The 17,228-nt window shown below is 47.8% G+C and overlaps 1 protein-coding gene across 1 annotated transcript in view; it reads right to left on the bottom strand.

Annotated features, from left to right (window-relative positions):
* The window catches only part of LOC119395007 (cholinesterase), a 27,455-nt gene extending 10,321 nt beyond the window's left edge, over positions 1–17,134 (bottom strand). The window contains exons 1-6 of the mRNA XM_037662302.1: positions 16,989–17,134; positions 14,073–14,244; positions 13,184–13,266; positions 9,431–9,578; positions 4,994–5,372; positions 2,814–3,106 (exon numbers count right to left, since the gene is read on the bottom strand). Of these exons, the coding sequence (XP_037518230.1) occupies positions 2,814–3,106; positions 4,994–5,372; positions 9,431–9,578; positions 13,184–13,266; positions 14,073–14,244; positions 16,989–17,134 (1,221 nt within the window). The remainder of the gene's footprint in view (positions 1–2,813; positions 3,107–4,993; positions 5,373–9,430; positions 9,579–13,183; positions 13,267–14,072; positions 14,245–16,988) is intronic.
* Between the last annotated feature and the right edge of the window lie 94 nt (positions 17,135–17,228).

Raw genomic sequence — 17,228 nt, 5'->3', positions numbered from 1 at the left:
CCGTTTGTCTGGTTAACGTATGTTACAAAGCGTGGTGGGACAGTTAAATAACGACCGGGCGTCACACAATATGCATTACGTAACTAGTGGGTCGTTTAAAGCTTCGAACCCATTACAAAGGGCGCCACCATAATTATTCATCGTCATCAACCGCCGCATCAACAAACTGCACATAATCGCTTACATATGGTACCTCGCTTCTTCGCAGAACAACGAATAATGTCGCGCTGGGTGCTTCCAAACTTCCCAAAAATTACGCTTTGTGGCGTAGTGGGTACGATGCTAATGTACCTGTATTAGTAGCTACAAGAGAGTTTATAACGGGCTCTAGAAATGCCGCTCTTCCAGCTTTCGCTGTGACTGTGCTGCGCTTTCCGCGCAGGCCTGGCGTTTTTTTCGATCTGCAGCGATTATGCAGTCTTAATATCACATGCTGCAAACAGTGAGAGGTGAGCGCGATAGCGATTACACGCCAGCAGTGGTGACAAGTTATGCTCTATGTATGAAAAGGCAATGTTACGTTTGCAAAGCCCGCGGTGCCGCGACTACTGCTTTCTAGCCTATTAAATTATTTTACAATAGCTATAGCGTTTTTCTGGGGCTTCTTATAGATGTACTTTGGCCGTACACAGTCGCTTTATCACATTTTAGTCAAGCAAAGCCAAGCTAAGCCTTCGAAAACGAAACAAGTGGTAGGATACACCAGCAGTGCTGTTCATGAAGTGGTAGCAATCCTCCACAGAACAGTAAGTCGATGGAATTTTGCGAGCAGCAGCGCAAACTCGCGAGCTACTCTTCAAAAGTCCGATACGGCGAGAGCAGACGAGAGTCGAGCTACGCGGGAAACGCCGCCGGACGTCGCGCGCATGCGCCGCAGCCTCCGTTTCACTGGAAGCCACGAAAGCAGCGCCACATCTCATGCTTTACTTCTTTTACCTTAGAAACAAACGGGAATTGACAATAACATACATATTCAAATTTTCAGCCCTCGTTCTGGTGCGTGTAAAAGCATTAGACTAGGTACAACAAAGTGCTTAAGACTGCATACGTCTGGTTCATGGCGCTCGCGCTAGGCTGCGCGACATGCCGGTTTTTGTTACTTTTAAACGCGATTTAAAAATATCAATCCTACTCAGATCGCGGAAAGTATTCTGGAATCTGTCACTATAATTGACGGCCTTTTCATTTCCACCAGGATCTAATCACCCGTTCTGGCCAGTTGTCGGTCCCTTTAAAGATAAGGGGTTGCGCACATATCACTGTGCACACTCTTCATAGCCTCGTTGTACTAAAGTCCCCTATTCTTAGTATGGGCTCGAGATGGGTCTGTTTCTGCCTGCTTTCATATTTTTGTTTTGTCGAGCGCTTCTAAAGCCATGCGATGCCGTCGAATCTAATGGCACCCAAGGCATGCGCCTGGTGGATGTCTTGATCAACATTCAAGCCGAGACGAAAGAAGAGAAATTTTAAGGGCTCGTTTTTCTTTGCTAGACACAACCTTAATTAAAACGATCAGACGATAAAGCCAAGTAAAGTATTAAGGCGTGACCGTGTTTGTCCGGTCGGCAGGATTTTCTTGGCTTGGTTGTGTGTTAGTTCCCATTCAAGCCGAGAGAAATTCCTCGTTGCTCCGTGCAACGATCATCAGTGGGCTTTAATGTGGCATTTAACAACGCCTTGCATTTGCCTGTTGACTGCTTCACTTAGGATAAGATAGACAAGCAACAGCTCTATATTTGTTTTACGAACGGACGAGATTAATCTTCCAGTGATCCAAACGTCGCTCTTGATTTATGTCGGCTGTTGGCCAATGGCATGCTATCTGTTGTTGGACGTCAAACAGCGGCGCCGACAGCTCCAAAGACCTCAGTCACTTCATTCAGCGGCAGTGACACAGGTTTTGTATGAAAAGAGGGAGCCTGAGAGAATGGAAAGTTCGCTCTCCGCTTCTAAGCTGTCCTCGCCGCGCGCGACTGCAAGGTTTGGCTGAGCTGCTCATAACAGTGTCTGCCTGCCGCGGGATGTGTTTTTTTCACGAAGCCCGAGGGGTGGTTCATGATTCATTTAAGCCATAAGACACGTTTCTTACGCTTCAACATATGACGCGTTAGTTTCGACAGAAAGCGCAACGCTTGCATCTTCTCGAAGCTTTCGAAAGAAGTGCGCCGTGTAATTAGGCTAGAGCTGCTTATCCATACCAGCGTGGGAAATCTCACGGCGGAGCGCGCGACATCTCGCTAAGTGTGACATTGCGCAAAAAAACAAAGCGCGATAGAAAAATGCGTCGCGTTATATCGCTGCAGATATTAACCAAACGAAGATGTCACAAACTGTGAGAACGAAGCTCGGCGCGAAAGACGTCTTCCTGTGGAACAGTCCCAAAAGCAGGTCGGTAGATAGTATTGCTCGTTTACCAGCAGAGGGGAGGGTCTTAAGGTTGGCAAACATAGAGTGACATTAAACGCGCGTCCAAGGCATCACAACCATTGAAAAGTCCCAGCATTTTACTGCGACCTTTCACTTCTCCCCGACACATAATATTTGTTTGAGTAGATAATTGCTAACATTTTCATTCTTTGAGTTTACAACCCTTTTTCTCAGTTTCGAGGTCTTTCGAGGTCATCATCTTGCGGATATCTTAACCCACAGGCTCATTAATTTGCTCAATTAGTAAAATAACCTAAAAGATTGCGTAAGCCGCGAAATTTAACGATGCATTATGGAGCAATATATTCGACTTTACAGATTTCCACAATCGAGAATATTCTGCATTGCTGTCGGAAAAGTGATCGCTCGGGCAATGTGTGAGATACCGGATCGAGTGGGAGCAGCGATCCGTAGACAATGCCATGGTAGAATGCCCGGAGTGCCGTGTCGGTAGGCAAGCTGTTGGAAGCCATGGACAGCAGGTAGGCACCCGAGCCACGGCCTACCAACACCAGCTGTTTTGGATCGGCGCCAAAGGTCTCGGCATTGTCGCGCGCCCATAGCACGGCAGCAACAACGTCGTCAACGGCCGGGTCTTGAACCACGCCGGGCACCGGAGGTGGGTGCAGGAAGCCCAGCACGCCTTGTCGATGGTTGGGCGCCATCACAACCACGTCTCCTGAACGCACATAGCACCACGCGACGTATTTATGAAGTATCACGTTGTCAACACGGCGAAAAGACATAAGACGCGACTCGCCTGCTCTTCGCGTTATTTGTTGCTCGTGAATAATCTACACTATTAGGCTACATCGCTTTAGGTATGCAATCTAGACTGCCGTCATGTATATAATGAAGACTGTCAGCATAACAAAGTTATGGTTTGCCCGAAAGAAATTGTTGAGGAAGTCACATGCGTTCTGGAAAACACGCCAAGCGTCTGAACGCGCCTGCTTGCAAGCGGTAACTCGCGGTTAGACAGACCGGTTAAGCAGGCCATTGATATCCCTTGATGTGAGCCAAAAAGATGTTATACGCATTTAAAACTGTACAAGTCTGAGAAGGACGGAAAGTGCCTGTGCCCGTTCGCTCTCGATATCGCGCTGTTTTCTTTCTCGATAGTGGGGTTCCCTGAGATGACAATCTCCATGCGATTCAATCTCCATGTCGACCTGAGATGTCGAATTCAACTTCCATGCGTATTGCAAACATTTGCCGCTCTGTAAAGATAGGTAATAATGACAACTGGTTGTGTATTGTTCTTGAAGTCTGAAAAGAAACTTGATATAAAACAACACTGGCTGGAGGAGACCCTTTATAGCAAGTTCAACCACGGCCGCGTTGCGTTCCGTCCAGCGTGGTAGAGGTCAAACAAAGGTGGAGACCACTCGTGCAGCAGTCACGCCTTATGTGCCTGACGTATCTGTAGTCCGCTTCATAATAGTAACCTGCACTTTCTCACTGCCTCCTGCAATACATCCATCGCGGTGATATTTACGCATGCACTTCCCGCAATCGCTTAATAATGCTTTACCCCGACGAAAAGTTAGTAGATTCGTTCGAGTTCTTGACAACCTTGCTTTTGTCGTTACAATAACGTGACGTAATGTTATAAGTCCAGGTATATATGGTAATTAAGCTGACGTTTAATTACGCCTTTACGACGCATGGCTGATTTTCAACCAATCCATAAAGCCCAGTTTCAGTTTAACGTATTCCTAAATATCTGCATATTTATTCGAGGAGTATATATACCGAAAGTACGTAAAAAAGACCGCTTTGAAACTACTGCTATTCAGGCGTTGCGCGTGTAAGGGTATTGAATTTGTGTATTGCGTTGCCTTCCTATCATCCTTATTTTCAAGGCAGCAACATCCGGCACAAAGACCAGGTGGTATGTATTCATTGTGGGCAAGGTCCCGTGGCGTCATACGAACGTTTGTACACTCTGCGCTTCCCCGGCGTGCTTACGAAGACACAAAATCATGACAATAACTGAATATACACTGTACTTACTTGAGTGACAGCGCTCTTGTTCGGATAAAGATGCAAACGGACTCACCAGAATTGTAGTGTTAGTCAGTGCCCGCGTTCGTGGTCTGTGTTATTAAAGCGAAAGCCTTATACTCTTATAAGTCTCATGAGTTAAGAAATCCAATGACGGCGTGAAAACGAGGGTCAAGAAAAATGATGTGACAAAGAGATGCTGCGATTGAATGAGAGAGTCAAAGTAATTTAATAAGAAAAATTGGTATGCTGCAAAAAAGGACGGGCATGAAGTTTGTCAGTTCATGTCTTCACTTCGTCCCCGTTCTTTTTTTTTTGCGCCATACCAATTTTTCTCAAGGAATGAACCAACTAGCTCAGCGACAAGTCCTGTTTAATTTAATGATGTCGCGCGAAAGCGTGCGCTTCCGCTTGTCTTTCTTTGGCAGTGGCTAAAGGGCCTGGCAATTTTTTTAGCGTTGGCCCCAACAGGAACGCTCTTGAATGATAACGAACAGCCAGTTAGCCCACTAATATATTGTTAACACTATACTCGACAATTCTGTCATAAAGCACTCACCCTTGGCAGCCAGCTGTGGCCAGTCGGGATCGTCGTTGGAGCCTGTCTCGAACCAGTTCCCTGAGACCGCTACCACTACGGGTCTGCCTCCACCCCTGCCATCGCCTCCTGTTGCGGAGGTGGGCGTCCACACGTTCATTTGCAGACAGTCCTCGGAGCCGTGCACACTGCCGTTGTACCACTGGGCGCACGGCAGCAGTGGCTCGAGACACTCCCGCACCATGCATGGGTCTTGAGGGGCACCCATGGGCAGCGGCACCAAGAACCGGCGAACGCCTGACGTGCTCTGAGCGAACGGGACTCCCAGGAAACGATTCAGTGACACGCCGTCCACGGTCACTGTGCGGCCGAGCAGACGGCCTCCTCCCTTGCTCGCCACCTGCACGAAAAACGGTCACGTCAGATGGACGTTACTAGGAATGAAGGTAGCAATCTGGGCCTGTCGGAGGGTCATTTTCAAACGCGTAGTAGCGTAGGTGCAACGACACAAACAAGTATACGTCGCGATCAAACAAACTTCGCTAGAAGCACTATGTGCGGCGCAACACACATCTGCAGGAACTCTGGCGCGCCTGCAAGCATGCAAGCGCTCTTGTTAACACTCCCTGGACTTACACACGTCTGGACCATGTGAACCGCGATAGGAAATGCTGCATTTTGAAACAGCACAAAAGACGAAAGACACAGAGGAAGACTTAACAACACGAGCGCTGCGCTCTTGTTGTTAAGCCATCTTCTGTGTGTTTCTTCTTCTGCGATGTTTCAAAATGAACCCAAACCAACTAGCCCAACTCTGCCCCTTGCTGCAGGAAATGCTTAGCATATCCATGTAGTTGACAATTCATGATTTTGACGACAATTCTTGATTTTGAACAGCGCAAAAGACAAGGGACGACGGAAAAGAGAACAGGACTGGCGCTGACTCGCAACCAAGTTTAATCACATATACGATCGGCAAATGTATACAGTGGCGAAGAAAACACAGAACAAAAAGAAAGAGAAAACAAGACAAGAATGTTATGTAATTAAACTCAGCGCCTGTCCTGTTCTCTTTTCTACCGTCCCTTGTCTTTTGCGCTGTTCAGCATGGTGAACCAGTACAAAGTTGCCCAGCTTTCCCCTTTAACGCAGTTGACGACGACCCTGCAGCATATCACACACTCTGCCTTGGCGCTTTCCTCTACAAACGAACCGTGCGAGCGGGCAACTTCATGAATTATAGCTATAGAGGAAGCCCAAATGGGAACATAAAAAAGCGAAATACAAATATTACAAACATCAGAACAGATCCCAATTATAAATCCTAAATTCTAAATTGTTAAGCAAAATTTTTAACATGCAGGTATGGGCCGCCATTCTTGTCCGGGCTGACCCAGAGGCCCTGAGAGGCCTTCTGGGCGAGGCGTGCAGCGTGGCAAAAACGGCTGGTGTTCAGGACCCCCCAGACTCCTTAAAGCCTCTACCAATCTTCTTTTTCTTCTCATTCGATTGTACAAGGTGCTTCTTTTAAAACTGACCTATTTTATTTGGCTGTAGTTTTGTTACAAATCATCCTATTTTAATGCGACTTGCGGCAAAAGATTTAGGAAGGATGACTTAATAATTAGCCATCCCGTTTTGATCGGAAGGGCAATTAAATTTAATAGCCATAAAATTTAATGTCCCGTCCCGTACGGATTTCTTCAGAGGTTTGTAGTCTCCGAGATCACCAGATTTATCGTCCCCACATTTCTTCTTATGGGGTTTTCTGAAGGGTTGTGTCTATCGCGACAAACCATGGACACTCGAATTAAAAGCCAACATTTTTAGGAAAATTGCAAACATCCCTACCGCCCATTGCAGAGTGTTGCAGCCAGCATGGAGCGGTGAGTTCGGTTATGCCTACGTCATGAAGGGTAGTCATTTACAACACGAGCTGTACAGTAAGTGATTATAAACCTTTATAATATTTACAAACCTTTATTATAGTTGGATACAACTCTTAAGGTCCGCGGCACTTCCGCCTCAAGGGTGGATGCTCACAAGCCCGTGCCAACGGGCGCGCACTCCAGGCTGACGGCATGAGCCGGACAGCCGGAGACCCTGCCTTCGGAGAACGTAGCGGAGTGCATGAGCGCGGCTATTTCTTTAGTCGCGGAGGCAATCGGCTGCGGCGCTTCGGTTATCTGGACGGGGGGCTACGCCGGACTTGTTGCATCCGACTGTGGTCACGTTTGGTACAACGCATGGCAATCAGAGTTTTAACAGCGGTGCTGTTTAAGCTTTTCGTTCCGCCGTTTCGCGTGACCAGAAAACTAAGCTGCGCCTAGCGCGTGCAACGCAATAACTAAGCCAGCTCACGCTCTCTTTGTCCTCTTCTTCATCTTAAGGTTGACTATAAATAAAGACAGTTTGCTCTGGCCAACGTACATTCGAGAAATGAGAATCGCTATAGTATACGTTTCTGTATCGCCTAGTTATTTGGCGGGTTACAAGGCACGTCACCAGCACAACCGTTGAGGTTGACACGATGGATGTGCGATGTAGGCGCTTCCATGACGGTTCTGCCTTCAGAAACTATAGAGTAGCATATAACTGGTAAACGGAAGAGAAAGCAAACAAAGAAATAGAGATATAGAAAGAAATAATGAAACGAGAAAGGAACAGAGAGGGAGGACCATGACAGTGAAGAACGTGCTAAAAACTACCTTGCTACTAATCTAGGTCGGCCACAAGTTCCGCTGTTAGCCCAGCCTTACACCACTAGTGCATACTGCCCACAAATTTTTATTTACGTTTTATAGGCGCAAGCCATCCCTCCTTGCATAGCATTTCGCGGTGTTGGTTACTTCTTATTTATTAAAGACGATAGTCTTTCTTGGGATACTTAAACGGAGAAATTTTGGTCTGTCTTTCTGCTTGTCGGCACGTCACTCGATTTGGCCACTCGGCCAAAGTTGAACCACTTGCCCAAGGGCCAGCCATCTTGAACGGCTGACTAGGTTCATACTTGTGTACATTGTCGATCAAAAAGCAAACATTACGCATATCTGAGGCGCAACATCACTAGGTAAGTATTAGGTGATGTATTCCTTTAATAGAAAATGCATACATACGTAATTCTAAAAACCCTAGTTTCAAACTTGCCTTCCTCCGTGCCCTCTGCACGAGCTCATTGTTGTGTATCGGTTTCGGTTATGTATTGCAGTGTACGAATGCCCTGGGGCGCCGCTCTGGCATTCCTGTTTTACCCAGGTGACGTGCAAATAAAAGAGTGTCTGGAGAGTACTCGCTGAGTGCGGACGTTTCTTCTGCTTCAGCGCTTCGCGCCAAACCGCGTGTTCGGGCTGGCTGGCGTCCCCGCCGGTCGCGTTGGTCACCGCCGGTCTTCGCCTGCTGCTGCGCCGGGACTACCAGCCCGCAACACAGCACTCATGTTTCCCGACGTATTGCCAGATGGCGTCCATATCTCACGCAGCGCCTCTTCTATCGTCTTTAGACGACATTTGCAGCGAAGCACGCAGATACGCGGCCAATTTTTTCTTGTGTGTGTGTGTGTGTGTGTGTGTGTGTTGGATATTAAAAGAAATTACGCCATCTCTCACTAAAGGGAACCATCTGGGGATGCAAAGCAGCGCTGGATGTTCACTTGTGTTTCCATTGTTGTTCCATTTGTATGTTTCCGTGTATTTTTTATTTGTGTGTGGAGTTGTGCATATGTTGTGTACCGCTTATGTTACCCCCCCCCCCAGCTCGATGTTTCCGTTGCGCTTCGGCTTCGCGTTGCCTCGCAGCTTCGAGATTCGCTTGCCGGCGTTGCCGTTAACGTTCAGCTTCGCGAGCGTCCATAGCGCCGTTGTGAAGGAGAGTGCAACGAGAGCGAGCTCACGCCGCATTATATACGAACGCACAGCTGTGGCGGAGAGAGAGAAACGGGAGAGGAGAAACGAAGCGGAGGCACCGCTCACGCCACCCCCTCGCGCTCACGCGAGGAGAGGGAGGGAGAGTTGGCGCATGCGCAGTTGGGAGCGGACGCGTGAGGGAAGGACGGACACAGCCCTAAGCAAAAGCTGCTTCGCATCTAAAACGGACGGGCCATTAAATTAAATTCTCATCCTTCCTGAATGTTTCATCTCACAACCCGGGGGTCCAACTGCAGGCAATAAATAGAGCCGGGGAGGTGGCTGACAGGCATGGTCTGGCAGACTACCTCCCCTGGTAGATCACTCTGGTCAATAAATGTATCTTCTTCTTCTCCTACTCCTCCTCCTCTTCCTCCTCCTTGCCGCAAACGGCATTAAAATCTGATTATTTGTAACAAAACTATAGGCCAATAAAACATGTCAGTTCTAAAAGAATCGCTTCATACAATGGACTGAGAATAAAAAGAAGATGGTGGCTTTCGCCTTCGAGTCGTCTAAGGCACATGCATAAGGCACGGTGTGACCTTTAACGAACCATGACAGTGCCCTCCGGGAAAGGCTTGTCGGGCGGTAGGCAAATGACTTCGACGTCCTGCGATGGTGCACTGAGCACGATGCCCACCAGCGCTGCGACGAGGCCCAGAAAAATAGCGACGGTGGTCACCACAGCTCCCAGAAATGCTCTGCAAAAGAACTGATCATTACAGACACGCCTATCCAACGTAAGCGAATGCATGGGCCACTCCTAGTCACAACCATCCACATTGGGTCTAGAAATAAGACAATTAACTTATCGACCTATATAAATGCTGAACGAACATCTCCTCTTGGCTACCCTGGCAATCATTCAACCAACCAATGAATCAATTAATGAATCAATCAGTTAAAACTTGTATATTGCAGTATATTGGTCCTTCAGGGATATCTGGGCAAGAAGCCCAGATATCGCGTCCAGTAACCTACTTTTTCTGATAAAATTTGTCGATATCTCGTTCACCACATGAGCGGTATATAGCAGTTTCAAGATGCATTTACAGAAAGGAGACTGCAATCCTGACAGGTCTCCTTAAATTTTATTTATTTATTTACCCTCAGTGTCATGGGCAGGCCCGTAGCCAGGGGGGAGGGGGGCTGGGTCCCCCCCCCGCCGAAATTTGGGTGAAGTAGGTGTTTTACCAAAAATAAATAATGAAAATAGGTGTTTTTCTCAAACAGTCAAGGTTTTCAGCAAGTGCCTCCCCCCCCCCCCCCCCTCCCACTCAAAAAAAAAATTCCTGACTACGGGCCTGGTCACTGGCATAAGATAGAGAAGTGGATAAAAAATAAAAGCAGAAAGATGACAAAATACCGTCAGTGAAATCAGCAATTAGAAATTCCCAACACGCTTGCACTTACGAAACTGTGGTTAGTGCCTATCGAAAACCTCGGTTATATCCTACTGTCATCGCGAAGCCGGATCCACTCAGCTGGTGTGCGCGGTAGTAGATTCGGAATGTATTGAGGTTTTACAAAGTGGGATGTTTATGGCGATGATCAATGCAATGGGATGTATACGGCGGTTATAGAACAAATTTGTCGTGAAAAACGGTATTGTACTATATTTTGTGAAATAAACAAGAAATAAGTTCAAGCGGCAAAATTTTCGACGTGCTGCTAGAAACAAAGCAATGGAAAGGCTGGCTATTATGGTTCTTATGCTAGCAACGCGATTGTAGTTTGAGATAATACGAGGTCTGTTCAACAAGGATTGTACATTTGTTCACTAGAAGTACATTTATTGACTTCGAGGTAGAAAACCCTAATCACCCTCACAGTAGCCTCCTCGGCAACGCACACACTTCTGCCAGCGCTCGCGGTGTTGTTGGAAGCATTTCTGGAACGCATTTTTAGCAACGGTCATTAGCTGGACCGTTGAGTTTCGCATTGCCTTTTGTTTACTCAAATTGGGTTCCGTTCAGCAAAATTTTGAGCTTTGGATTCAGTAAAATGTCAAACGCGGCCATCTTGGGGTAGTAGGAAGGAGCCTGACTAATAATCGGAATGTGTTCCACACGGAGTTTCTTCTCCTTCAATTTTCGTGCGAATTTTCGGACACTCTTGTCATGCCTAAATCCTCGGTTGACGTTGAATGTACTTATTCGGTACCTTAAACTTGTCTCGTCCGCAAGTTCTCGGACTGTGATGCGGCGGTCCTCAGCGAAGAAAGTTTTGGCTTTCTCAATGACAAAAAGGAATACCCAGCTCAACCTGACAATCACAAAGACCAGACGCAAACACGAGAGCAGACACAAGCACTGCGCTCGTGTTTGTCTCTGATCTGTGTGATTGTCAGGTTACGCACGGTATTCCTTTTTGTTAAAATGCACTAACTCGCCCAACAACAAGTCCTTCTAAACTACATTTTCTCAATGACATTCTCCTTTTGGTTCATTGAGGGTCGGCCTGAACGCGGTTCGCTATCCACTGATGCGCGGACATCTTTGAAGGGGTTGTAACACTCCTCTATTCGAGAGATGCCCCTGGCTTCACCAAAAGCCTGTTGAATCTTGCGAATTGTTTCTGCATGGGTATCGCCAGGCCTTCGTCTAAATATGGCGCAATATCGCTTCCCATGTTGTATGTTGTGCCATCACTTAACGGCGAAGCTGCACTCGGCTAGCGTTCCGTGCGTTTTTCAACTCCGTGGACACGTGGATAGTTTTTTCAGGCTCTTCGAGTGGCAGTAGTCGTCCAAGGTGGAGCGCAATGAAATCACGCAGAGACACTCCGCCCCGCCCCCGCCCCCGCCGCCACTTGCAGCCCTCTCCACTGAAAGGGTAGAGCACCCTCCACTTATACAACAATGCAGTCGGAGAGAAGAGCACAGGCACATTACAGCCGGTGGCAAGGCGGCGTGCGCTTCTCGCACTTGGGGCCATCTCTACTCACACGGCGCAAGCCCAATGTGGAAGCTTTTGCACATCAGTCGACCCATTTCGTTCGCGATGGCAAAAATGCGCGTCGTCAGGACTCCATAATAAGAGCAGCGACAACCTAAGAGGTTAAAAAAGGAACGGCAACTTGATCAGCGCCGGTACGCCACCAAGCTCGACGAGCATGGTGCGGAAGAGTTCGAATGCAGCAGTGTCTCATGCTCCGTCGTGCTTGTCTGGCATGCCGCAGCGTCGATAGTGTCTCGTGAGGCCACGAGGCAAACCATGGCGACGTACATGCTATGTTCGCGTTCAACTTTCATTTCGACACATTTTACAGCCGTGGGAGCACGGTAGAGAGTTTGCACAGCTTCGATATCGAGAATGAATCAGGCGACCTAGGTGTCAAAAATGCTTTCCAAAGGGTGCGAAATCTTTTTGAGCGTATATTTCGCCCAGAGAAACGTTATTTATTGCTTTCAGTTATAGCTATATATGTTCAGCTTACGTCGCATGCACTTACTTCCTAGCGTATTATGTTGTAATTTGGAGTGTTCCTCTATTTGTTGGTTAGGTAATGGGGTTTAACAATTCAAAGCGACTGGGGCTATAAGATACGCTGTAGTGTAGTGTTCCGCATAATTTCAACCACCTGGGGTTCTTCAACGTGCACTGACATCGCACAATAGGCGGTCCTAGCTCTACCAATACGCCTCCATCGAAATGCGACCGCTGCGGTCGTGATCGAACACTCGTCTTTCGGCTCAGCGGCTGAACACCGTAACCACTGAGCCACCGCGGCGGCTACTTTTTTACAGCGAAGCTGTATTCGTCTTGTGCGCGACCGATGGCGGCGCTGCGAACGGCGCTCCGGTGACGCAAAGGCGGAGATTCGGCTTTTGTCGTCTGCTAGGCAATGGCTCCAACAGCAGCATTTTCTTTATAGTTCGCTCACGTCGCACGGCGTTCCTCGACTACTAGCTGTATTTTATTGTAATGATAGTTCTTTAGATGGCTGCCAGCATTACAGAAGGTTAAGAAACGTTAACATATTTAACGTATCTTCTATATACACAGAGCAGGGGCATAGGTAGAAATTTTTTTCGGCGAAGGGGGGGGGGATTCACCTCCATGATCTGAAGTGGGGGCAGGGCAGGCAGATGTGGTCGAGTGTCATTCTCTGCTGTGTATACTATGGCAAAAAAAATTTCGGGGGGGCACGGTCCCGGTGTCACGCATTGAGTCAGACGGTTGTGTACTATGAAACATGCATGGCCGGTCTGCAAAATCAGACGCCCTTCTTGGCAGTCGCTCCCGGTGTAGTCCCCCCTCCCCCCTTCGCCCTGTGTGCACGCCTATTCTCTCGGCTGACTCACCTGCCTGGTTTTCTTTCGTTGACCACTGGTACGGCGCCGCCATGTTGTGCCGCGGAAGGGCCTTCTCGTGCAGGGGGAGGACGCTGCATATTTAAAGTCAACACAGCCATTGGGTTGAGATCGAATGAAGACAGTGTTGGCGTCAGCAACCATTGAGCCAACATTAGCCTACACTAGTCAACACTAAGCAGCGGTAACGAGTCCTGGTAGTATGCACATATGCACACTAGTTGAGTCACGTGACCTGGTGAGACGCTCACTAGAATTAGTATATAATTTTATCATTAACAGGAGCGCGGGTAGTCCCGTTTGGAAGTAAGGCTGAGTGCAACCACTTGACGAGTGCGTAACGCATTTTTCATGAGGTATATATGATAAATCACACATGCAAGGTGCAAACAGCACAATCAGAACGGACGACAAGCAAACGTCGTGCTTTTCTGTTTTAATCAGGCAATTTTCGCTTCAAAGTGCCTAAGATATTTGGTCGAGCGCCACGATTGGCACAGTTGGCGTGGAATAGCCATTGTAACGATCATGAAAAAATTCTACTGCAAAGAAATAGAACTGTCCACAGTGGAGTTAAACATACGCCAGCCGTTACTCGAGAAAAAAAGTTACCAATATTTTACATCGTTTTAGTTGTAATAATAATATCTGGGGTTTAACCTTCCAAAACCACGATATGATTGTGAGGGACGCCGTAGTGGAGGGCTCCGGAAATTTGGAACACCTGCGGTTCGTTAACGTGCACCTAAATATCGTTTTAGCTGTCAAAGAGTGCCGGCGAACAGACAGTGTGCCATTTACTTTTGCATAACATTAAGGGCATTGCTAGTTCTACAAGGTCGAGCAGGCTGTGAAAGAAAAATGCCTAATTTGTCCTTACGTCGGCCGCACCAAGTTTATGTGCCTGCTGACTAGTAGACGCGGAGGAGGAAGGCAGCGCCGCAAGAGCAACAGCGGCTGCTTCTGGAGGCCTTTCAGCTTCTCGCGAACCTTTGTCGAGGCTCTTCCGTGACTTCTTCCGAGTACTGGTGGAACTCTGCCTCTCTTGACTCCTGCGAAAGAGGGTTCGCAAGAGCCATCTGTCAAGGGTTCTTAGGTGAACTAGTTGGTTCATGAACATTCACCTACTCAACGCTGTGTCCTGTGTGTTCACTGTGGCGTTCTTTGCGCGTTTCTGCCATGTGTCAGACTTCATCGCCTTAGAAGAACAATGTACTATTCAATGCATGCTAGCTAACGCCCAACTAGTTTTACCTCGAAGCTGTATGTGGCTAAGCAGTGGGAAAATGTGGCGGCCCGTGAGTGCGCAGAAACTATAATGACGAACCAATGTTAGCATACGCTTCCTCGTAAGGTCTCCGCGCTTGCACTAGCCCCTCTTCATGTTTTGTCAGCCTATATATACTGATGGTAGCCGCCGCAGCAAAGACGTCTACCCATAAAATCATTTACCTAGGTGTTCTTAATATCCTTTACACTAACGTCATCAATTCCCAAATGTGGGTGCAGAGAAAACAAAAGCTACGGTAGAAGAAACTTTGATAGATCCCGGCTGCTGACAAAGACCGGGGCCACACGTTTCAGCTACGGCGGTACAGAATGCTAGCGCGGTGATTTCACGTTTCTTTTTCTTTTTTTAATTCTATATGGCGACGTATGACATGTAGGATGACTAACATATTGCATTATAGATTACAGGGCACCTCCACTTCCTGAAGTTTTGATTCTTTATGTTTGAGCGAAATAGTTTATCGTGGCAACTGGTGCCATCAAGTCGCTTATGACTGCTGGTGATACCATCGGTGTGTATGAACGCCATTGAAGTTTATTTAGTACAGGTTCTTTAAGCTCAAGATACACATTTGCTCGTGGCTTGAAGAATATCCCCTGACGATGTCGTGCACCGGCAACACGTTTTGCTGTGGTAGCACTTATATGGACATTCGAGGCCCATTTTTTTCTGTTGCCGTCATGTTCCGTATAAAGCTAAAATTGGTGAAATCGCCCCGTATGTCCCTTGCGCGAGCGAAGCTGGCGAAGTCTGCAGACGGGCGCGGCTAAAGCAGAACTGAAAGGCGCCGACTGGCTCTTTCGGGCGAAGGAGCACAGAGGTGGCAGCGGGAACATATGATCGTAGTGGAGGCTGGTGGCATATTTAATGGAACAAACCAGGGAACGCTCTAATTCGGCGACTATTGAGTGACCACAGAAATGACGCATAGGACTTAAGCAAGTAAGTAAGTAAGCGCTGTGTCTGTGTGCTTCTTGTAACTTTCTGTCCTAAGCGCGCTGTTTTACGTTTAAGAAGTATCAACTGGCCCGCGAACAATCATTGTTAGACTTAAGTATGTTTATTCTAGAGTATCGCTTGAAAGGTCACGCGTATGTATTTTAATTTTTCAATCGAAGCTTGTACTGACTGACCTGTGCAGCTGATGGTGTTCCAAAAGACCCAAAAACCCCAAAGACCAAAAAAAAAAGTTTTCTTTCCGAGGCTCGGGTTTGAATTCGGGTCCCCCCGGTCCGAAAGCGAGTGCGTTGAACACTAGGCCACGCCCCGATGCTTGCCCATTGTGAACTGAACTGAAGCACGCGAATGCGTTCCACTAGCGTAGCCAGGGGGGGGGGGCACACCGGGCTCGTGCCCCCCCCCCCTCCTCCGAAATTTTTTCCCCATGGCATACAGAGCACAAAATGACACTCAATCACATCTGCCTGCCCGACCCTCACTTCAGATTAAGGAGGCTCAAAACAGCTATGGCGGAAAATCTCGACTTTACGTTGTTAGTGGGAGCATGTAGATTTGATGTTGCAGTGCACAAAATACACGTTCACGCGCTCATAAAGAAGACACAAGCGCCAGCGATGGACTGTAACTGTTGCTTTGTTGTTCAAAGACCCGCCTCATATCTGGGTATAGAGCAACACGTTCATGCGCTAAAAAGTGCGCCGATACCTTGGACTGTAATCACATATTTACGTTATCACATACATTTGCGCTAAAAATTGTAATCCGAATTTTCAGCGTAAATGTCATGCTATCAGTCTAATTTTCTTTTGTGGTCTTCATCCTACATCAATGCTATCATAGCGTATGTGCTTGTGTCTTTATATGAGCTGGTTCTTTCAACACGATGCCACTGCGCATGCGCCTTACCCCTAGCGGAAATGTCGCGAAACGTTTGTTCATCTCAGAGGCATTGCTTCTGGCAATAAAGGGTTTTCCCGGCCCCAACCAAAACCCTACTAACACGGCAGAGGGCAGCGCAGGAAAATGTAAAAGGCGGGCTGCAGTCCAGCGCTTGTGTTTGCATCTTCTATATTCGTACGTGAATGAGTCTCTTGTGCGCAACTACGTCAAATAAATCTTCACCAACTGTAGACACTAGAATATTTAGGTATGGGTTTACCTAAGAGATCCGTGGCTCGTTTGTTTGAAAATACGAAAAAGAGAAATAAACCCCTCAGGCCTTTAGGCCCCCGCCACTGACCAGATGGTGCGAAGTAGCTCTTATTTGCCGCCTCAATATTGCCGGCATCGGCCGCCAGGAATAACAAGAAAATGGGGCAACCGCGGAACGCACAGACACGCTCAAGCGTCTCCCTTCTGTGCACCTTTCCAACGAAGGCTCCCTGGGTGCCGCCATAATGCCATCTGGGCGGTTGTAAATATGCATGACCCCCCAAAAAATGCACTTTCAGGCCCAGTTTTGCTGCTCCTACTCGCTAGGCTGCGTGTTCTGGCGCTACTGTCGCATCTCGGAAACTCCATTTACGGGTGCCTATCGCGACTTACTTTACAGGTCCGTCGTCACTGCTTGAGGCTGGTCGAAGCTTGCCATCACGCGACTTGCTCCTCTTGCGGCTTTTGCTCCGTGACGGCTCTTGTGAATTCGCGTGTGTCGTAGTTGTTTCGCCATCCGTTTTGTTCGCAGCGTCCATGACTTAGACGTGAACCGTCGTACGTATCAGAGCGCTACATCGACTAGCGGGACTGAAAAATAATGGCGCTGGTGATAGCATCAATAACTATGGT

This window comes from Rhipicephalus sanguineus, chromosome 5 (assembly GCF_013339695.2).
Source record: "Rhipicephalus sanguineus isolate Rsan-2018 chromosome 5, BIME_Rsan_1.4, whole genome shotgun sequence".
Lineage (NCBI taxonomy): Eukaryota > Metazoa > Arthropoda > Arachnida > Ixodida > Ixodidae > Rhipicephalus > Rhipicephalus sanguineus.
The sequence above is the reverse complement of the archived record's forward strand: the minus strand, read 5'-3'. Positions and strand labels throughout refer to the sequence as shown.